The following is a 22,601-nucleotide window of genomic DNA, read 5'->3' as shown; positions in this document are numbered from 1 at the left end:
ACTTGACACCGAAAAGTCAGTGGCACCTTGCTTGCGGGAAACATCTTATCCGCACACAATCAGAACCACCATCAGATTCCGATACAAGGAACCTGAGAAGATAAACATGAAAAGAATCCAAATCCAAATCTAGGTTATGGTGATATACTAACACAAACAAAAATCACATTGCACAAATTGCAAAGAAAATTAACATGATCTGCTCTTGAAATGAATGCTTTAAGCAAACAAACAATGAACTTCTTCAGATCAATCCATGCATAAGATAAAAGCCTTAAAAGGAAAGACCATCCAGTTTATATTTTCTTCTAGAACTGAACACATATAACACATGAAATAGTATATATGGGGAAAAATTTACATCATGTATGGACAATCTATAAATTTACAATCAACACAAGCGGAGAATCTCCACTGTCTACAACAAATGATTGCGATATTTTCTTTCCTGGAGGAGTAGTTATCTCTACAGTGTATGTTCCATGATACCCCCTAAATTTGAATTCTCCATAGGCATTGATATGCCCATCAGTATGTGACAACCACTCTTGCTTCAAAGCAAGGTACCGCTTACCAGCTTCATTAATGCTGCCTTCAGCATCAACCAAGTGAGAGTTATCCCTGAACGTGAACAATTCCCAAAATCCCCAAAGCATGACCCCCTCCACAGCAGGATGTGCATAAGCTTCACGGAGGACAACCTCCAGGTCGTCAGCTCGAACATGTTCATTTACCGCAGATACATCCAACTCAGTAAACCAAATAGGAAGACCCAGTATTGCCAATTTATCCAGCGCATCACATATAATTTCTCCCACCGGATGACTGATATGAGCTTGAATGCCAATCCCTCCCACTGGTGCACCTCGCTCCTGCAAATCAAGGATCTGGTGGATATACATCTCTGGAGTAGACTTAGGATCACATCCATCTTCTACATTATAATCATTCACAAACAGGATGGCAGAAGGATCCAGCTGATGGGATTCTCTAAACATGTATGCTCTGATATCTTCTCCAAGCTTATCTTGATAGAATGATCCATGAAGCATCTCATTGTTCACATCATAGTGCCTGAATTTACCCTTGTACCTAGACAGCAGACTTTTGAGACGCTTCTGGATGGCTATCATCAGCTCATGACTGTTCAATGATCGGACCCATGGCTGGACAGCATCTTCCACTTCCCAGAAGATGCAATGGCCTCTAGTTTCTTTACCATGTCTCTGACAAAAATCTAGCATCTCATCAGCATCTTTGTAGTTCAACTTCCCTTGTTGTGGCTCTGTGTGGTACCACTTCAACTCATTCCCAAACACAGCCCAATTGAAATTCTTCACAAAGAAATCGACAAACTCCTCATTCTCAATGTTTGACCTATTGATACAAGACCCAAATGGAAAGCTGTTCTGTGTTTGCCTAATTTTTATAGGTGCACCATGTAAACTGGCACTGTCAAAACCTGGGAGTTTTAGGACAACATCACGTTTCCTTACCTGTGAAAAAATGCATGGACAATTAATTTAATTCACAAAGGAATTTGTGAGCTCTAAAGACTTCTATGAAGTACTACAGTATATTGGTAAAGTAGTATAGCATAGCAATATCTGAGTCACAACAAAACAGAGATACCTTCTCAGTTTTTTCCTTCAGATATTTAACTCGTGCTTTCCTGTCAACTGGAAATATCTGGAGTCCTCCAACCATCAGATCAACACCTGGTGAAGGGCCTTGAACATAAACAACAACTTTGGATGGCTGCTTCTCAATTCTAAAAGATCCCTTGAGTTCATACCATCTGTCAGTATTTGCTTCAACCTGTCCCCCATTGATCCACTGATTATCTACAGCAAGTGCAACATTGACGTTTTGAGGACCGGTTGCTCCTGAGCCAACACGAACCCACGCAGCAACTCGATATGTCAAGTGCAACTTTAGCTTGCCTGTGATTGTCTGAGAAGGGCCCATCCAGGTCTCTGTGCGATTCACAGTGAGGATGTAGCAATTGCCCAAAGGTTGGTCATGCCCAAGAGAATTACTTGCTATTGAAGGAAACAAATAGTATGGATCGGTAGATACACGTAGAGTACATGAGCCGAGAGGACTCCACCCATTTAGACCATCATTAAGAGTGCTGTTCTTGATTATATTAACTCCATACAAGATATTCTGCAAAATAAAGTCTGTATCTTAGAAGGCAATGCCACTGTGCTTATCAAAAAGGAAAAAATTTGACCTAAAATGAAATTTAGAGAGGCAGACTATATTCTCCAAACATATGCTAGTTCTGTCATCCCATTCTTCAAAGTCATGAAAAGAACATTAAAGATGAGTCTGGCGTAAGATCTTTCTGCAAGAAATATACTTCAAAGATATACTCGATTCCGCCAATATGAATATTAGCAAAACCAAAGCAGCAGATAGAAAGAAAAGAATTTATACCATCCTTCCAAAATCAACATGATGTTCCTAATAAAAAGATTGAAAAAGGCACAAACTAGGCTTACAGTGGTTGCACTCCCCCTCCACCATGATAAAATTCCTGGTCCAAACCATGGAATTTGTTCCCAAACCAGTGGTTTCCTTATTGTCATTCTAAAAAAGGAAACGAGAAAGCACACAGCCAGAACAGAAAACAAAAAGGAATAAGAATTACACTGAAGTTTGAACAAATAAAATAATAAACACGTCAAGATATATGCACCAGATAGGATAACTTCAATTAAAAAGAAATGGTTGCCTTTCCTCAATGATCAGGTTCATATGCGAAGTAAAGCATTAAACACAAGGAAATCTGTAATCCTAAATGGATATGAAAACAAAATAGAAATATGAACATAAACAAAGTCATGCAGATTACATTTTTCAACTTGTTCTATACTTAGTAGGTTATAACATCCAGCATTATTAGTAAAAATTGATAAAAGTCAAAATACAACTGATGCAGGACGATCAAGGGAAGGGGATCTTGAGGGTTTTAGGATAAGATTGAAACCCAAAGTAATTGGAATTTTAAGATCTGAGTTTTAAATAAATCTGAACTGTAAAAATTGGAATTTTACCATGAAACTGACGATGGATGTGCCTATGAACCTATAGATTATAAAACTAGGGTTTAACTAGTGGGCAAAATCTATAAAAGGAAACAAAAGGATTTAAAGGGCTATTGAAAGATTAATCTGAGCAGTGAGGTTTATAGGCAGACAATAGGATGTTTAGATATCAAACGAAACAATTTGGAATCAATACAAGGAAGAAAACAAGCGGAAAAAACAGATACACAAGAAATCAAGAAAATGTAAAGCAAAATACAAATTAGTGCTAAAGAAATAAAGAAAATAAAGAAGACAATATGGGACTTGCTCTAGGACCTAGGACTCATACCTAGGATTTGAAGGCCACACATCTCTGTAGCAAAATCACACCACAAGAGTAAAGAAACCAAAGATTCCATTACCCTATTTTAAAATTCTAAAACTGCCCCTAATAGGGCAAGGTTACTGATCACTACTACTGTAGTGTGAATACTGAATAGTCCATGAACAGTACTACTGCAATAAATCAGTCTCATCAAGCTAGCAACTAAAACTGAGATCTTTTGATCTCAGCCTATGATGTTAAAAGACCTACTGAAAACTAAAAATAACTGAAAAAAAAAAGAAAAAACAGAAAATTGATAAGTATAATTAAATTTAAGAAAGATCCCATGTTCCAGCCCTTCAATGCACCATTATATGTGCTTGATCTCCATCATTCGCTTTCGCAGCATGAAAATTCATGTCAGGTTCTTTTAGGTCAAAATCAAACCTACTTTTATTGATTCGTTGTCTCAATAATAACTGGTGATGGATACCAATTATTGAACGTAGTGTAACATTATGAGTAAGTTTTAAACTCCATTTGATGTGTGATCTCATCAAATATGTTTGTTCTTGATCAAAGTAAATCTTGACCTGCTTTGAATCGGCCCAAGCTTCATTATTTTTCATGTTACCCTTGCCCTTCACAATGTTGCCTTGCATGAAGAAACCATTATCAGCATGTATTTCTTTTAAGGTGACAACTTCTCCAAGGTTTGATGGAACCTGTGGGCAATCTTCTTCATTAAATTTATAAGGATCATAAAGAGCAAGTTTCCTAACTTCTTTAACATCTTTTTCAGGAATTGCAACATCCAAACAGCCTCATTTTAATGGATCAACAAGAGGTGTAACCTTTCTGTTCTAACATCATAGCAGAATCTTTGATCATAGCCTCATTATCATTTATTTTATTAAGCTCTTACTTAGATGTGAATCACAGGAAGCTTCTTCCATCACTATATTCTACTATGTTTTTAAGATTTTGCACAATATCAAAGTCCTTAGGTAACTCCTTTGCTGCTTCTTTCAGTTCCATTACCACATGAATGGGTTGATGCTTTTGTTTCCGTGCATCCCACTCTGATCTTGAACGTAGCTTTTCATGACTTTTTAACTGAAATTGGCTTTACCGTTCTTGCATCTGCACATGTTTGACATACTCTGAAACATGAGGTGCTTGGCTTCCTTGCCTGCATTGCTTTTCAGAAGTTTATGCTCATGCAAATTTAATATCTCAACAAGGCCAAATGCATCAAACAACAAACATGTGGAGTGATTGATTAAAACCCCATTTGATTTTGATGAGCTCAAAGCAATTGAGTATATCTTGTGATTACTAATGAATTCAATTGAGTGTTTCAGTGAAAATCCTGTCCAAGTGTTTCTAGACTTGGTTCATAGTATTTTGGATAAGTTAAGAAGTCTGCATGAACCAATGTCTGAGACTCGAGTCGACTTCCGAGTATCACGAGTCGACTCCAAGCGTATCAAGGTCACTGGCACGAGCTCGAGCCGACTCCTGATCAGTATGAGTCGACTCCGACTGAAAACAGACAGAAGGACAGAAGAGCAGTTTTTCAGGTCTGAGATTCGAGTCGACTCCAGTGGAATGCGAGTCGACTCCCAGCGGTACACACAGAAAAAGTCAGAGAGCGTTTTATGGACTCTGAGATTCGAGTCGACTCCCGCAGTACGCGAGTCGACTCCGAGACTGTGCGACCATCGACAGACAGAAGACCATGTTACTGCCTCTGAGATTCGAGTCGACTCACAGACAGCTCGAGTCGACTCCAAGACAAGCTTCACGTCAAAAGGCAGAAGACCAACTTTCGGAAACTGAGAGCCGAGTCGACTCCAAGGAAGTTCGAGTCGACTCCAAGACTGGATGAGCCAAAAGACAGAGAATCGGGAGTTCGGGCTCTGAGATTCGAGTCGACTCTCAGGACAGTCGAGTCGACTCGAGTGGACAAAATTCAAATTTGGATCCACGGACTACAGAGGATGAGCCGACTCCAAAATTGCCAGGTCAGCGCCAGAAGTTGGCGAGTCGACTCCGGGTCAAGACGAGTCGACTCCCAGTCAAGACGGCAACTTTAATTCAAACTGGGAACAGTTGCCGAGTCGACTCCGGAAAAGCTCGAGTCGACTCCTGCTACAGCCGAGTCGACTCCTGATCGCGCGAGTCGACTCCAACCCACCAACGGTCACATTGTCAGGCTGCGCAGAGTGTGCAGAACGGCCAGAAAAAGCAGAGTAACGGCTAGTTTCCGTGGGGGTTGGCTTAAATAGCCACAGAAGACTGTAGCAAGGTAGAGAACACACATTCCACTCCTAGCATTCAAGTCTTCAAGCTCTCTAAGTGCTCTTCAACGAGAAAAAGGGAAGATCTGCATTTACTGCTCCACCAACATCTTCCCAGCATTCAAAGCTTCCTCCTCCTGCTTTCAAGTCGATCACTCTTTCAAGAGGAGACCGGAGTTCCAGAAGCCACACCTCTTCACCATCTTAAAAGCGTTTGAGGGCTTCTAACTCCTTTACGATTATATTGTTTTAAATCTGCTTTTTGAGAAGCTATCTTCTGTTTTCTTCTATCTCGTGTATTTACTTGATTCAATCGGGGGATTGAATCAAGGGGATTAAGGTTGGTTGGTGAGCCGGTTTAAAACCAACGAGTGTAAGGGTTTGATTGTGAGCCCGGGAAAACAATCGGGGTTGGTTCTAGTCGGTGAGCCTGGGAAAACCGACCGAGTTCGTTGTGAGCTCGTAAAACAACAAGTTCGGTTGTGAGCTTGCAAAACAACCGGCTGTAATCCAAGGGGGTTATAGTGAAATTCCCAAGTGAGACTTGGGGAGTGGACGTAGGAGCAAGGGTTAGCTCCGAACCACTATAAAACTTTGTGTTTGTAGTGCATTGTCTCTCATCTTCTTCCCCACACATTACTCACAGCACTTAGCTTTAATTAAATAACTGGCTATAGTATTTAGTTAATCATCCACAAAGTTTTAATTAGCTAAGTTAATTTAAAAACCCAATTCACCCCCCCTCTTGGGTTGTCTATCTGGGCAACAAGTGGTATCAGAGCCAAAAACTCTTCCACTCAAGAGTTAAAAGATCAAAATGACAACCCCATTTGGATCTTCTCACATTGAGGGTCAGTCCACCCAAAGACCCCCTTTCTTCAATGGATCTGACTACTCATACTGGAAGGCTAGGATGAGAATATTCATCCAAGCCCAAGACTATGAGATGTGGTCCATTGTAGTAAATGGGCCATACATCCCATCCATATACGTAGATGGTGTTAAGGTACCTAAACTTGAAATGGACTGGGATGAACATGACATGAGGAAGGCACAATTAAACTCTAAAGCAATGAATGTCTTCTATTGTGCCTTAGACCGTAATGAATTCAATAGGGTCTCTACTTGCAATTCTGCAAAAGAGATTTGGGACAGACTTGAAGTGACCCATGAGGGCACGAATCAAGTGAAAGAGTCCAAAATAAATATTTTGGTTCATAAATATGAACTATTTAAAATGGACTCTAACGAAACAATTACATGCATGTTCACTAGGTTTACTGATATTGTCAATGGCCTAAAAAGCCTTGGCAAGAACTATACTAACAGTGAACTTGTCAGGAAAATCCTTCGGTGTCTACCAAGGTCGTGGGAAGCTAAAGTGACGGCAATCCAAGAAGCTAAAGACTTGAACAAGCTTCCACTTGAAGAGCTCCTTGGATTCCTTATGACGCATGAGCTTACCATGAAACAACACAACGAGGAAGAGTCCTCCCATAAGAAAAAGGTAATAGCTTTAAAATCTACTTCTTCTAACAAGGACTTGTCTTGCAGCAGCAGCAGCAGTGAAGAAGAAGAAGATGAGGAAGATGGTGGTGAGGCTCTTCTTGTGCGCAAGTTCAAGAAATTCATCAACCACAAGAAGTCCTATCATCAAAGGAGAGGCCCCTCAAATTCCTACCGCAAGGACAAAGGTAAGGAAAGGGAAAGTGAGGGGACCGGCTGCTATGAGTGCAAAAAGCCGGGACACATCCGAGCTGAGTGTCCCTTACTAAAGAAGAGCAGCAAGTACAAGAAGAAGAAGAAAGCCCTTGTCACCACCCTATCGGACTCCGACGCATCATCTTCATCATCGGATGAAGAACAAGAAGAGAAGGCCAATTTTTGTTTCATGGCCAACGAAAATGAGGTAACTTCCGATACGCACTATGATTTTTCAGTTGATGAACTTTATGATGCATTTAATGAATTAATGGTAGAATATAAGGCTATAAATATTAAGAATAAAGAACTGAAAATAACTAATCAATCATACCTACATAAATACGATAAATTAGTTAAGGATAAGGATTTAATCACCAAAGAAAATATAGAACTTAAAACAAGCAACCAACTTTTAACTCAAAAGACCAACACCTTAACTAAAGAAAATGAAAAACTAACTAAGGAATTTTCAGAACTTAAAAAATATAAACAAACCTTAGATAAGGATCTTACTAAAGAACTTAATGATCTAAAAGCCGAAAATCAGACACTAACTAAAGAACTTAACAAATACAAACCCTTAGTTGAAAGATTTACCTATAGTTCTGAAAAATTAAACATGATACTAAATAGTCAACGTGCAGTGTTTAATAAAGCCGGTTTAGGATATAAACCAAGGAATAAGCAAAAACTTCTTAGTAACTTCTTTGTTAAAGCTGGGGAAACAAAAACTAAGAAAATAACCTGCTTTTGTTGTGGTACAGTAGGCCATAAAGCAAATGTATGTAATTTTAGGAAAAGTAAAACTAAAAGAAAAATTAAAAGGGTATGGGTTCCAAAAGGAACAAACTTGACTAACCATGAAGGACCCAAGAAAACTTGGGTACCTAAGATGACATGATTTGCTTGTGTAGGAGTGTCTTGCAGCCAAGGTCAACAAAAATTGCTGGTATTTGGATAGTGGCTGCTCAAGGCACATGACGGGTGATAAAGACCAATTTTTCACCCTTGAAGCTAAGAAGGGAGGTGCTGTGACGTTTGGAGACAACAACCAAGGTCACATCATTGGTATTGGTAAAGTTCAAATCACCCCTTCTACTTTTATAGATAATGGTAGATATGTTGATGGTCTTAAGCATAACTTGTTAAGCATTAGTCAATTATGTGACAAAGGATATGATGTTATGTTTAAACCATCACTGTGCATTATAACAAATACTAATGATAATAGTTTAGTTTTTAAAGGGATGAGACGTGGAAATGTATATGTGGTAGATCTAGAAGACCTTACAAAACATAACCAATGTCTAGTTGTTAATGAAACTAAAGAAAATGATGCTAGTTGGTTATGGCACCGTAAGTTAGGTCATGCAAGCATGGACACAATAACTAAACTAGTTAAAAGAGACTCCGTGATAGGTTTGCCAAAATTAAAATTTGAAAAGAACAAAATATGTGAAGCATGTCAATTTGGCAAACAATCTAGAAACTCTTTTAAATCCATAAAATGTGTCTCTACTTCTAGGCCTCTAGAATTACTACACATGGACCTATTTGGTCCAACTAGAACAACAAGCCTAGGTGGAAATAAATATGGTCTAGTTATAGTAGATGATTACTCTAGGTACACATGGGTCATGTTTCTAGCGCATAAGGATCAAGCATTTTCTATGTTTAAGAAGTTCCATAAGGAAGTAACAAATGCTAGAGAGTCCTCAGTTATAGCTATTAGAAGTGACCATGGTACCGAATTCGAAAATCAATTATTTGATGAATTTTGTAGTAAAAAGGGGATAACCCATAATTTCTCAGCACCTAGGACACCACAACAAAATGGAGTTGTGAAAGGAAAAATAGAACCCTAGAGGAAATGGCTAGAACGATGTTATGTGAAAGTAACCTCCCTAAGTACTTTTGGGGAGAAGCCATTAATACTTCTTGCCATGTATTAAATAGAGTTCTATTAAGACCCATCATAAAGAAAACACCATATGAACTGTGGAAAAACAGAAAACCAAAGGTTAACTATTTTCATGTTTTCGGATGTAGGTGTTTTGTACATAATAATGGGAAAGATAATCTAGGAAAATTTGATCCAAAATCTGATGAAGGAATATTCCTAGGTTATTCTACAACTAGTAAAGCCTATAGAATCTTTAATAAAAGAACCCTAGTTATAGAAGAATCTATACATGTTGTTTTTGATGACTCTAGTGACATCTCATCTAGTAAGAAGGTTAATTTTGATGATGATATTGAAATACTTGAAGAAAAGATAGATGAGATGGGATTACAAGATGATAATCAAAAGTTGATTGAAGGAGAATCATCAAACCAAGAGCCTATAGTGGATCATGGGCTAACTAAAGCTTGGAGGTATGCTCATGGGCATCCTAAGGAACTAATTCTAGATGATCCATCCCAACCCGTTAGGACTAGAGCATCCCTTAGAAATTTGAATAACCATCTAGCTTTTGTTTCACACTTTGAGCCCAAACATATAGAAGAAGCCGAAAATGATGTAAATTGGATAAATGCAATGCAAGAAGAACTAAACCAATTTACTAGAAATAAAGTGTGGGATCTAGTAGAGAGACCTTCTGAATATCCAATTATAGGTACAAAATGGATATATAAAAATAAGCTAGATGAAAATGGAATTGTTATAAGGAATAAGGCTAGACTAGTAGCAAAGGGTTATAATCAAGAAGAAGGTATAGACTTTGATGAAACCTTTGCTCCCGTAGCTAGACTTGAGGCTATTAGACTATTATTAGCATATGCATGCTCTAAGGACTTCAAGCTATATCAAATGGATGTAAAAAGTGCTTTTCTAAATGGGTTTATTAATGAGGAGGTATATGTGGAACAACCTCCTGGTTTTGAAAATCATCAATACCCCAATCATGTGTATAAACTGAACAAAGCACTTTATGGTCTAAAACAAGCACCTAGAGCATGGTATGAGAGACTTAGTAAATTTCTATTAGAACATGGATTCTCTAGGGGAAATGTAGATACAACATTATTTCTGAAAAAGAAAAATAAGGATATGTTATTAGTACAGATTTATGTTGATGATATCATTTTCGGTGCTACTAACAATCGCCTCTGCGAGGAATTTGCTGATTTGATGCAGAGTGAGTTTGAGATGAGCATGATGGGAGAGCTGAACTACTTCCTCGGGCTTCAAATCAAACAATCTGAAGGAGGCATCTTCATCAATCAAGCCAAATATATCAAGGAGATGCTCAAGAAGTTCGATATGGAGGGAAACAAGTCAATCAGCACCCCCATGAGCTCATCATGTAAGTTAGACCAAGATGAATCAGGTAAATCTGTAGATCAAAAACTTTATAGAGGTATGATAGGTTCTTTACTGTATCTCACTGCAAGTAGGCCTGATATTATGTTTAGTGTGTGCATGTGTGCTAGATATCAGGCTAATCCTAAAGAATCACACCTAGCTGCAGTTAAGAGAATCTTTAAATACTTAATAGGAACTAAGAACATAAGGTTGTGGTACTCTAAAGAATCTAGCCTAAACTTAATAGGGTACACAGATTCAGACTTCGCTGGATGTAAGCTTGATAGAAAAAGTACCAGCGGGTCTTGTCAATTTCTAGGAGAAAACCTAATCTCATGGTTTAGCAAGAAACAAAACTCGGTTGCATTATCCACTGCAGAAGCTGAATATGTTGCAGCCGGGAGTTGTTGTGCTCAAATCTTGTGGATTAAACAACAATTAGAAGATTATGGCATTAAACAAGATAAAATCCCCATTAATTGTGATAATACAAGTGCCATAAACCTAACTAAAAATCCAATTCAACACTCAAGAACTAAACACATTGAGATAAGACATCACTTCATAAGAGATCATGTATTGAATGGTGATGTGACTCTCCAATTTGTTTGTACTGATGATCAATTAGCAGATATTTTCACAAAACCCCTAAGTGAAGAGAGGTTCAGTGTACTTAGGAGGGGATTAGGAGTGATTGACCCATCCTAGTGGGAGTTTCCACTAGATTAATTGATTTTGATGGTTAAAATGAGGTTAAAATAGAGTTTCTATTCAATGATCATCAAATCAGATCCCAACTAGGTGATTTTCCCTCATTTGGCACGGTTATAGCATGATTTTTAAGTGCGTGCCAAGGTTAGAGACGACTCGAGTAAGTTTCAGAGCCGGCTCCTAAGGGGGAGTCGACTCGCGCATTTGGGGGAGTCGACTCGCAAAGTTGGCAGCTGAGGGGGAGTCGACTCGCACATTGTCGGGAGTCGACTCGAAGTCTACAGGCGCATAAGGAGAGTCGACTCGCGCATTTTCTGGAGTCGACTCGAGGTCGAGTCGACTCGCGACTCAGGGGAGTCGACTCGCAGTCGGGATCCGACTTTTTAACCCTAGGTTTGTCGTTTCGCAAACACTTTTTTCTCAAGCCGCCACTGTTCACAAAGCCCTAGAGCCGACTCCTAGGTCATCCTCGATCGTCTCCAAGCCCTTTTCCCGTCGATTCTTCGCCGGACATTGAGTTTCCGTCCGTTCCTAGGTCTTTTCAGGTCAGTCCCGAGCTTCCTCTATCGATCCTTCTTCGTTCTCTAGGTTTTCATCTCGTTTAGGTCAAGATGCCTCGCAAGGGAGTTGTTAGAAAGAGGTCCCGTCCCGTGGCCGGTCCCGAGCGGCGCTCCAAGGCGCGGCACGATCCCGCGAGGCAACCTCCTCCGGATCGTTCCCCGCCTAGGGTGGTTCATGTTAGGCCGTTGGCCGGGAAGGCCGTCACCTCCGGGAGGTATGTCACTTTCGACTATCTCTCCCGGGAAGGATTCACCATAGGCGATAGGCTTAGAGCCCAGGGTCTAGAGTACTTCCTCACCTTGGACCTTCCCACCTATCCTGGCCTAGTTCAAGAGTTCTACAGTACCGTCCATCGGAGAGATGGAGGTATTGAGGGCACGGTATTAGGTGTCCCATTGCGTGTCACAGAGGACCTCATTGCCCATATCCTCCACCTTCCATTAGTAGGGGTGGCTCCTGCACATCCTGAGGATAGATTTGAGGCCCTTACGATCGTCTTAGGGCATCCACCTCAGTCTCCCCTAGATGAGGTATCTGCTAGCTCACTTCCTATTGAAGTGAGAATCCTTTTGAGCATTTTGTCCAGGTCCATCTTCCCTAAGATAGGGAGATTTGATTTTGTGAATGAGAGGGACCTAGCTATTATGTCTTACATTCTTCAGGACACCCCGGTCAACTTCCCCAAGCTCATTTATAGGTATATGTGTGAGCCCCTGGATAGACCTAGGCTCTCCCTCCCATACGGAATGATATTCACTCTTCTCTTTAGGCAGTACGAAATTTCCATTCCTGAGAAGGAACCCTCTCGTGCCTTGCGATGGACTGATCGCTTGGGTACGGGGACCATGCACAGGATGGGATTTCGGAAGAGAGAAGGGATCTGGGTTAGGAAGTCCACTCTCACCGCTCAGACCACCAGACCATCACCCTGTCCAGAGCCAGATTCTGACTACCCAGAGTCCCCAGACCATCCAGACCTTCCATCCACTCCTCCTGCTCCTACCACCTCTGCCGGACCTTCCTCCTCAGCTCCACCATCTATGGAGGTCCGTATTGATCCAGAGCAGCTCCGGGAGCTGCGGCAGGAGATCGTCCAAGATTTGAGGGACGAGCTGCTCCGGGAGCTCCGAGGTTCCGTGCCAGCTCCCACTCCTGCACCCACTCCATCCTCAGCATTGGTCCCATCTTTGACAGCCGTGACAGACATGACGGCTGAGGTGCGGCAGGAGATCTACAACATTAGGACCCTGGTGCAGGCCCAGTTCCACAGCATGAGCGAGGTCACGAGCACCACGAGGAGGATGCGGGATGACATCCGCCGTGACATGCACACCACCACCGAGGGGGCCGAGCGCTTGTCGAATGTGCTCATCGACAAGCTGGATGCACTTCAGACCTCGGTGACTGGGCTTCAGACGTCGGTGACTGAGCTCTCCACTACACATAGCAGAGCCACCACGTCTATTATCACGCAGCTGGGCCATGTTACAGAGGCAGTCGCCCTCCTCATGGAGCAGAGCCGATTGAGAGGAGGAGTCACATCCTCGAGAGGAGGAGCTACATCCTCCAGAGGAGGAGATGTATCCTCGAGAGGGGGAGCTACATCCTCCAGAGGAGGAGATGTATCCTCGAGAGGGGGAGCTACATCCTCCAGAGGAGGAGATGTATCCTCGAGAGGGGGAGCCACATCCTCGAGGAGGTCATAGATGATTTTGAGTTGTGTTTTGTCTTCTTTTGTATTGTTCTTGCTTTACCTATTGTATGCTCAAATGTATTCACCTTCATATCAATACAATGAGTAGACATCTTATCTTCATTTCTGTGCCATTTGATGATTGACTGTGCCATTTGTGTCATTGATTGTGTGTGATTACCTTCTTTTTGGTATGATGACAAAAAGGGGGAGAAATGTGTAAGTATAAAATATGTAAAAGGGGAGAAATATTAAAAAAATATGTAAAAGAAATCAATGGAAATAAATAAAACGATAAACTCTTAAAACCACACATAAATTTGTTCTAAGTGGATTCGGTACCTCGAGGCTCATTATCTCTCTTTTGGGGCTCCTAATGGAGTAATCTCCAGAATCTATTCAAGGGATATTCGGAGATTAGCTGAATCCTACTCAAGAACAAATTGACAGATTTTCCCTCTAAAGATAAAATTCAGTTCAAAAAACCTTCAAAGCATGAAGAGGAAATTCAGAAAATCAAAATATAGTTGAATGCATATGTTGAGGGGGAGAATCTGAATTTTAATCAAGCTAAAACATTAATGACATATAAGCCAAACAATTGATTGCAGAATATGAAGGCTTATATAATTCCAAATGAAAGGGGGAACTTTAACTCCCAAATTTAATGTTTCACTCCTTTCAAACTTGGATAAATTAAATTATCAGACATTTGAATTCATTTATGGAGTTTATTTCATTATTTACTGAGCAACTCATTTTACATATACTCAAAGTTTTGTCATCATCAAAAAGGGGGAGATTGTGGAGTGATTGATTAAAACCCCATTTGATTTTGATGAGCTCAAAGCAATTGAGTATATCTTGTGATTACTAATGAATTCAATTGAGTGTTTCAGTGAAAATCCTGTCCAAGTGTTTCTAGACTTGGTTCATAGTATTTTGGATAAGTTAAGAAGTCTGCATGAACCAATGTCTGAGACTCGAGTCGACTTCCGAGTATCACGAGTCGACTCCAAGCGTATCAAGGTCACTGGCACGAGCTCGAGCCGACTCCTGATCAGTATGAGTCGACTCCGACTGAAAACAGACAGAAGGACAGAAGAGCAGTTTTTCAGGTCTGAGATTCGAGTCGACTCCAGTGGAATGCGAGTCGACTCCCAGCGGTACACACAGAAAAAGTCAGAGAGCGTTTTATGGACTCTGAGATTCGAGTCGACTCCCGCAGTACGCGAGTCGACTCCGAGACTGTGCGACCATCGACAGACAGAAGACCATGTTACTGCCTCTGAGATTCGAGTCGACTCACAGACAGCTCGAGTCGACTCCAAGACAAGCTTCACGTCAAAAGGCAGAAGACCAACTTTCGGAAACTGAGAGCCGAGTCGACTCCAAGGAAGTTCGAGTCGACTCCAAGACTGGATGAGCCAAAAGACAGAGAATCGGGAGTTCGGGCTCTGAGATTCGAGTCGACTCCCAGGACAGTCGAGTCGACTCGAGTGGACAAAATTCAAATTTGGATCCACGGACTACAGAGGATGAGCCGACTCCAAAATTGCCAGGTCAGCGCCAGAAGTTGGCGAGTCGACTCCGGGTCAAGACGAGTCGACTCCCAGTCAAGACGGCAACTTTAATTCAAACTGGGAACAGTTGCCGAGTCGACTCCGGAAAAGCTCGAGTCGACTCCTGCTACAGCCGAGTCGACTCCTGATCGCGCGAGTCGACTCCAACCCACCAACGGTCACATTGTCAGGCTGCGCAGAGTGTGCAGAACGGCCAGAAAAAGCAGAGTAACGGCTAGTTTCCGTGGGGGTTGGCTTAAATAGCCACAGAAGACTGTAGCAAGGTAGAGAACACACATTCCACTCCTAGCATTCAAGTCTTCAAGCTCTCTAAGTGCTCTTCAACGAGAAAAAGGGAAGATCTGCATTTACTGCTCCACCAACATCTTCCCAGCATTCAAAGCTTCCTCCTCCTGCTTTCAAGTCGATCACTCTTTCAAGAGGAGACCGGAGTTCCAGAAGCCACACCTCTTCACCATCTTAAAAGCGTTTGAGGGCTTCTAACTCCTTTACGATTATATTGTTTTAAATCTGCTTTTTGAGAAGCTATCTTCTGTTTTCTTCTATCTCGTGTATTTACTTGATTCAATCGGGGGATTGAATCAAGGGGATTAAGGTTGGTTGGTGAGCCGGTTTAAAACCAACGAGTGTAAGGGTTTGATTGTGAGCCCGGGAAAACAATCGGGGTTGGTTCTAGTCGGTGAGCCTGGGAAAACCGACCGAGTTCGTTATGAGCTCGTAAAACAACAAGTTCGGTTGTGAGCTTGCAAAACAACCGGCTGTAATCCAAGGGGGTTATAGTGAAATTCCCAAGTGAGACTTGGGGAGTGGACGTAGGAGCAAGGGTTAGCTCCGAACCACTATAAAACTTTGTGTTTGTAGTGCATTGTCTCTCATCTTCTTCCCCACACATTACTCACAGCACTTAGCTTTAATTAAATAACTGGCTATAGTATTTAGTTAATCATCCACAAAGTTTTAATTAGCTAAGTTAATTTAAAAACCCAATTCACCCCCCCCTCTTGGGTTGTCTATCTGGGCAACAAAACAAAATATAAATTATAGTTTATTGGCTAATCTCGATTTGGCTCTTTGCTAGTATCTCTAAAGTGGTACTATTTAAATAAGAACATGATGATTCAATTGGACTCTTCATCTGACATGTCCAAAAAGGAGCATCAAAATGAGTAGTTTAAGTGTATGAACACTATGTACTATGTGAAATTCATTGCATACTGTGAGTATCATGACTTGATAGCTGCACAGAACATCCATGAAATTAACAACATTATCGGGTATGGTTCGGCTGATACTTCTAAAAATAGTTCTCAAAGACAGTCCATTTTCTGGTGATTTTGCAACTGAACACGAGATTGCACCCAAATATCTCCGTTGTAAAGATACAAAAGATAGAAGCAAGAGTTAAGACAAGTGGAAGTAACTTCCTATTGTAGGTATCAAGTGCTTTATAGTAGTATCCTCTGCTTATGATGTATAATAATGTCTGAGTAATTGCAGTGCACTTTAGAGACTTCCTGGAAGCTATATAACCATTCCCTAACTGTAAAATTTAAAATAGGATTCTGCTGGTTGTTTCGTAATTATCAGAATATAAGGACAGCGTGGACCTTGTTTAGTCTTCATTAAGTTTCTATGAAATCAGAGACCTTACAAAATGTCTGATGAGTACAAAAGTAAGGAAGCATATCTCATTTCAATATGATGAAAAATCTCTAACAGCCACTTCATCCAGAAACCATATGACCTAATCTGTTGTACACCATATAATCACCATTGACAATGCTGGAATATGGAGGCATTACAAGAAAATTGATTTGGTTGGATAACACATAAATAGTTCCAATCATGATCTTCCATTCAGAAGAGAGACCAGCGTAAGTGGTGTGAAATACAAACAATCGCCCGAGGTTTTAATACTGTTGTGATTAACCATACTCTACCGTCAATAAAGCAGCTCTGGTTATTTGCACATCGAAACACAAGGGTGTACGTGTAACCCATTTATACGTTCCCCTTTTTCAATGAAGATTATCATTTTGATTCTCCTAATATAAATACTGTTAATCAAGTAGCATCAATTATAAAACATGATGTCAAAGGATCTCATGAATATTATATACTTGCACTCCAAGCAACAAAACATAAATCAACATATGAAGAGTCCCAATATTTATTACCATTAATACCAGAATTATAGCAACAGAAATCAACTTAAAACTAAAAAAATTGAAAACTACTTCCTTCTCAGAAAGTATTTAGTGCTGGTCACTGATGTGCCTATATGCAAATTATGATGTGCCTATATGCAAATTGCCAAGAGATTTGTTAAAACTATTCAAAGATGTCGTGATCAGACACGCAATGTTTTGAAATCATATATTTCAGCTGATCCTAGAAGTTGCATATGACACAGTCGGCCACCATCTGGGCATATTTACCATTTCCAGAACTATATAACGAAAGCCCCCAGTTCCAGTAGAAGCAGTGTCAATCACAGCAAATTCATCAATACTTGCAATATCCTCTTTTTTTCCCCATTAGATTGTCCTTCACCAACTTAAAAGTCAAAACAACAGTTTTAGCAATTTGGCACTTCCAAACAAATCATGTCGCATGGGTATTAGCTAGTAATATAAAGCACCTAATTAGCACCACATTTCTAGAAAGATGATGTTCTGAAGCCCCACAGTTCATTTTTAATTTGTAGGCAGCATATTATCATTTAGTTTATAACTTATGGTACATAATATGCTTGACATAAAAGGTCTTTTAAATCTACTAACCTCAAAATGAGGTGGAGGTGAAGATCGGACTTCCGCAGCATGTTTTACTACAAAACTGTCGACAAGAATGTCAGTACCTGGTGGCGGCCCTTCTAGAAATATTATGGCTTTTGAAGCAGCACCATTTAAGAGGAATTTTCCCTGCAACTGCACCCACTCTTTATCTGATGCCTGCAGTCTGTTTTAAGTAACAACTACATTAAGAAGAATGGCTATCACACTACTTGTTTGTGACATGTAAATTAGTGCAGGTTCCTCACCAGATGATGATATATATATATATCAACTGATGTAGGATAGCTTATATATAATAAAAATTATGATAAGAACTCACTTGGCAATGCCTATGTATTGTTCACGGCCATTTGGTGCCTGAACCCACAAAGTTGCCCGCACGTCAGCAGAACTAGCACTCCCAGATATCCGAACCACTGAAGTGACCTCATACGCAAGCTTTCTTTGCACCCGACCAGTGATTTCCTGCTGGATACCATTCCAGCTTTGAGTGCGCTCAGTTGCTGAAACAAAAAAATTTCCACTAAATGGACGTATATTTCCATCCCCTCCAAATTCATGTCTGTGAATCTTGCATCCTCTTCCAGACCAATTATGTATGCCAGTATCAAAATGAGGGTTCCACGAGATAGTCTCATCTCCATTGGTAACACATCTGGGGCTCTTTTCCTTTCAAAAATAAAAAGGTAACAGAAATCTGGTTTAGTAAGAAATAGTGATGAGAGAACACAACATATATGAGGGTAGAGGCCAACAATCATATTTTGTCATTCTATCTCAATTGCCTGACCTTGCAATTTTTCTCTTACAAGAGTTATATACTATGCCATCAACAGCTCTTCCGGAATTTCTTTATCAATTACAAAGTAAAAGATATAAACAGATGCAGCGAAACATTCTAAAAAATGGCCAAGAGATTGGAAAAAATGAAGTATGTCAAATATTAAATGAACGAAACATGCCATAAGAAAAAGAGGAATTTGTTTTTCTCTTGCCTTCTTTAGCCTGGAAAGCAACATTACAGGGAAGATACTTGATAAAAATGAAAAATGCAGACCTCAAACTGCTTTAGGCCAGAAGAAGAGATGGTGACAGAATCTATGAGCAGGTCCAACCCGGGTGGAGGTCCTTCCAGAAAAAATACAATACGTCTAGGCATGGTTTTCAGTGAAAAAGAACCTTCCAACTTTTCCCAGCATTCTTTAGAGGCTAATATCCTACAACAGCCAACCCCAATCAATAAATAACAAGAAGGGGAACCATTCTAGTATACCCTTTTTCAACATATTACCTCTCAATAAATAAATAACTAGTAGAAGAATCTGAATACTCTAATTTAAGTGTTGCCTGGACTTCAGTGGAACCCTGAAGATCCCCATAAACTCGAACATAGGCTGAGACAAAGTATGTGTTACCAGAAGAAACTTTCCCCGTGATATCCTGTTCCAACCCTTGCCAGCATTCAGTACGTTTCGTGACGACAGCATAATTTCCTCCTGAGTTTGCTCTTACTCCATTAAGGAAACCAGACCACTCAGAAGCCACATATGCATGGCAACAGTTAGGACACCAGGAATGAAGCCCTCCAGAGAAATCATGGTTCGAGATAATGTTGTTTGTGTGGCTAATCTGCGAACCAACTACCATCTCTGTTTTCTATGAGACACAAGAAACAGTCAGAAAACTTTGTTACAATAATATCATGGTGTATATGTCTATCATAAGTGTGATGAGATAATAATTTTTGTGCTAATATTTCACTTCAAGTCCAGTGCAATTAAAATCTCTCTTACTCACTCTTGTCAATCCTCTTCTAGAAAATACAGAAAGTTTAGGAATTCCACCAACAGATGTCACAATAATAGGGGATTAAATAAGATGGTATTTACATGCACCACAGAGAGAGTAGCCACAAGGCATTGAACCGATCACCAGGTATACCAATAATAGACCAGCAGAAGCTGTGAAAAGGAACTGCAAAAGCTTGGGTTGATTGAGGATAACCCTCGTAATAGGCACAGAACGTCAACAGGTTTCTTCTAATAGCTACCCTCTAGATGGGATAAGTTTTTTTTGGTTCTTGCTATGACCACACATAGACAAAAAATCCAACTTTTCTCCATAAAAGGAAGTAATGCTAAAGAATTCAAACAAATAGCACACATATGCTTGTTGTCTATCACACAATATCATGTTAGAGATATGGCAAAATTAAACTGAAGCATTCGAGTTAGTAGCTACAAGATTCAAAGAAAATAAGTCATAAAGATAAAAGCAAATGACGTGTGCCAGAAAACAAGAACAAAATTATGTGAATTAGTAAGTCAAATATATTGAGAAGAGAAAAATAAAGATAAAAAAAGATACCTCACAAGAGACTGTTACGGAATCTATGAGCAGGTCTACACCAGGAGGAGGTCCTTCCAAATAAAACACTGCATGTTTCGGCATGCTTGTCAATGAAAAGGAACCTTCTAACTTCTCCCAGCGATCTTTTGCAACTAAGACCCTAGAACAGCCAATGCTTATCAATGGAGCTCTTCAAACAAAACTAAAGAAGAAGAAGAACCAATGCAACATATTGGTCCAAGAATGTTACCTTTCGACCAATAAATAATTGATAGAAGAATCTTGATTCTCTAATTTTAGCGTTGCTTGGACTCCACAAGGTTCCTGAAGATCCCCATAGGCTCTAACATAGGCCGAGACATTATATCTCACACCAAGAGTAATTTTCCCTGTAATGTCCTGTTCCAAACCTTGCCAGCTTTCAGTCCGCTGCGTGACAACTGCATAATTCCCCCCCGAGTTTGCTCTAACTCCATCAAGAAGACCACACCCTTCCGATGCCACATACCCATGACAGCAATTGGGATGCCAGTAATTCAGCCCTTCAGAGAATTCATGATTCAATATGATATTTTTCTGCTGACTAGCCTGCAAATCAACCACCATTTCCATTCTCTGATAAAGAAACATAACATTCAAAAACATTTTAAACTCACAGTACAGTACATTGAGCTAGATTAGACCGGCAACTACATAAAGCTATCCACACAGCAACAGCACGCATCCAAAATCCACTTGCATCCATACGCTTTCTAAATCTACGATCATTTTTCTATAGAAAAACACAAGCATTCTTCCAAAACATCGCCCAGCAGCAATCATCAGAATTCATTCGTTTTCGAAGGCAAAATGGTTGGCTAGCCATCAACACGAGACATACCTGAGAGCCGTTCGAGATTCGACTGCTGCTTTGAGGGTCAGCAGTGGAATTGCTTCCTTGTGGTTCAACCATGGATCCTCCACGAGTCTCCTGTCATGAACATATACAAAAGATGAGATCTTTTTGAGGAGAAATTGGAATTTTAGATGAGGAATCCAATTCCGAAAGGGGTAATTGGAGAGACGACAGGTATGGTTGGCTGGATTTACCGTGGGATCCGGTCGGTCGTGGGTTCTGACGGAACGCCGCTTCGGCCCGCTGAGACAAAAGCCCGACAGCCACCTCCTCATACGATCTCAGCGGCGGCGGTTTCTCACTCGAGGTTTATCAACCGAGGAGGCAACGAGCATGGGGTGTTTCCAGCAATACTAAAAACCCCAGACGGCAAAGGATCTTGTCTTGCTTTCCTTGATTGAGGGAGAGGGTTACTCCTTACTTTGGCTTTTGATGCCTTTGGACACTGAAGAAGAAAGGATAAAAACATCTCCTTTTTTTTTTATTTGGTGTGAGAAGTAATGAAGGTTGGCTGTACTGGGCTATCTTACATTGCATTCCAGTAGAATAAAATGATTCTGAAGTTTTGGGTCCAGACTGTGTCAAATAAACTATAAAAAATGGATAATTAATTAAAAAATTTAATTTCCAACCCTGCATTTAGCTGTCATTTAACAATTAGTGTTTAATCATTTTCATTTTTTTAAAACCCTTGCTTTGATTTTATGCACATTTTTTGCCTTGTTTCTACACATTCTAACACTAACATATGTGTTTTGCACATATATATATGTTTGTATTCCTGTATTTGCCTCTTCAAACTAGGGAGTAATGATTAAATTATCATCAAAACAAGGGAGCAAAAATTAAATTTTGACGATGCTTGACTGACAATCAAAGAGGGGACTTGGAATTCACTTTTCTGGAACCAAAATTTGTGAAACTATGTTTTATAACATATTAATGCTCCTTTTATGTGGCATCTCTCTGTAGGGCGTTACCCCCCTTGCTTGCTGGTGTCACAAATATCGATAAAGCTAGCATCTCCCCCTCCTAATAAAAAGAAAAAGACAAGAAGAAAAAATACAATAGCTCTTAGCATGAAAATTCTATAGTTTGAAATGGATTAAATATAGTTTTTAAAATTCATTAAAGCCACTTTTTATAGGGTTTTTGAGAAAGCAAATTTGTTGGATAAACTACCTAACTTATAATCATATTGGTACCTCCCACATCTATTTCAGAACATCAATTTGGACAGTGGAGGTAAGATATCTTTGTCATCAAGTTTTTGGCTGTTGGTGGAATCGCAACAACTCTCCCGATATAATAATATATTAACATTCCCATAATTATCT

The 22,601-nt window shown here is 40.2% G+C and overlaps 1 protein-coding gene across 3 annotated transcripts; it reads right to left on the bottom strand.

The window, feature by feature from the left end:
- Positions 1-246: 246 nt before the first annotated feature.
- Positions 247-21,753, bottom strand: LOC120111136 (endo-1,4-beta-xylanase 1-like). 3 transcript variants are annotated; one of them, XM_039127648.1, is made up of 10 exons: positions 21,459-21,753; positions 21,250-21,339; positions 20,620-20,984; positions 20,388-20,529; positions 19,312-19,676; positions 19,078-19,237; positions 18,340-18,689; positions 18,006-18,183; positions 1,633-2,169; positions 247-1,496 (listed from the first exon to the last, which is right to left on the bottom strand). In XM_039127648.1, exons 1-10 carry the CDS (start codon positions 21,537-21,539, stop codon positions 378-380), a joined length of 3,387 nt encoding a protein of 1,128 aa, XP_038983576.1. In that variant the 5' UTR covers positions 21,540-21,753; the 3' UTR covers positions 247-377. The 3 variants fall into 3 exon arrangements, with proteins under 3 accessions (XP_038983576.1, XP_038983577.1, XP_038983578.1); XM_039127649.1 differs by having other exon boundaries at positions 20,620-20,957; positions 21,459-21,752; XM_039127650.1 differs by lacking the exons at positions 19,078-19,237; positions 19,312-19,676 and having other exon boundaries at positions 21,459-21,752.
- Positions 21,754-22,601: the final 848 nt, after the last annotated feature.

This window comes from Phoenix dactylifera, chromosome 6 (assembly GCF_009389715.1).
Source record: "Phoenix dactylifera cultivar Barhee BC4 chromosome 6, palm_55x_up_171113_PBpolish2nd_filt_p, whole genome shotgun sequence".
In the NCBI taxonomy this organism is placed as follows: Eukaryota; Viridiplantae; Streptophyta; class Magnoliopsida; order Arecales; family Arecaceae; genus Phoenix; species Phoenix dactylifera.
This window is presented reverse-complemented; position numbering and strand designations above follow the sequence as displayed.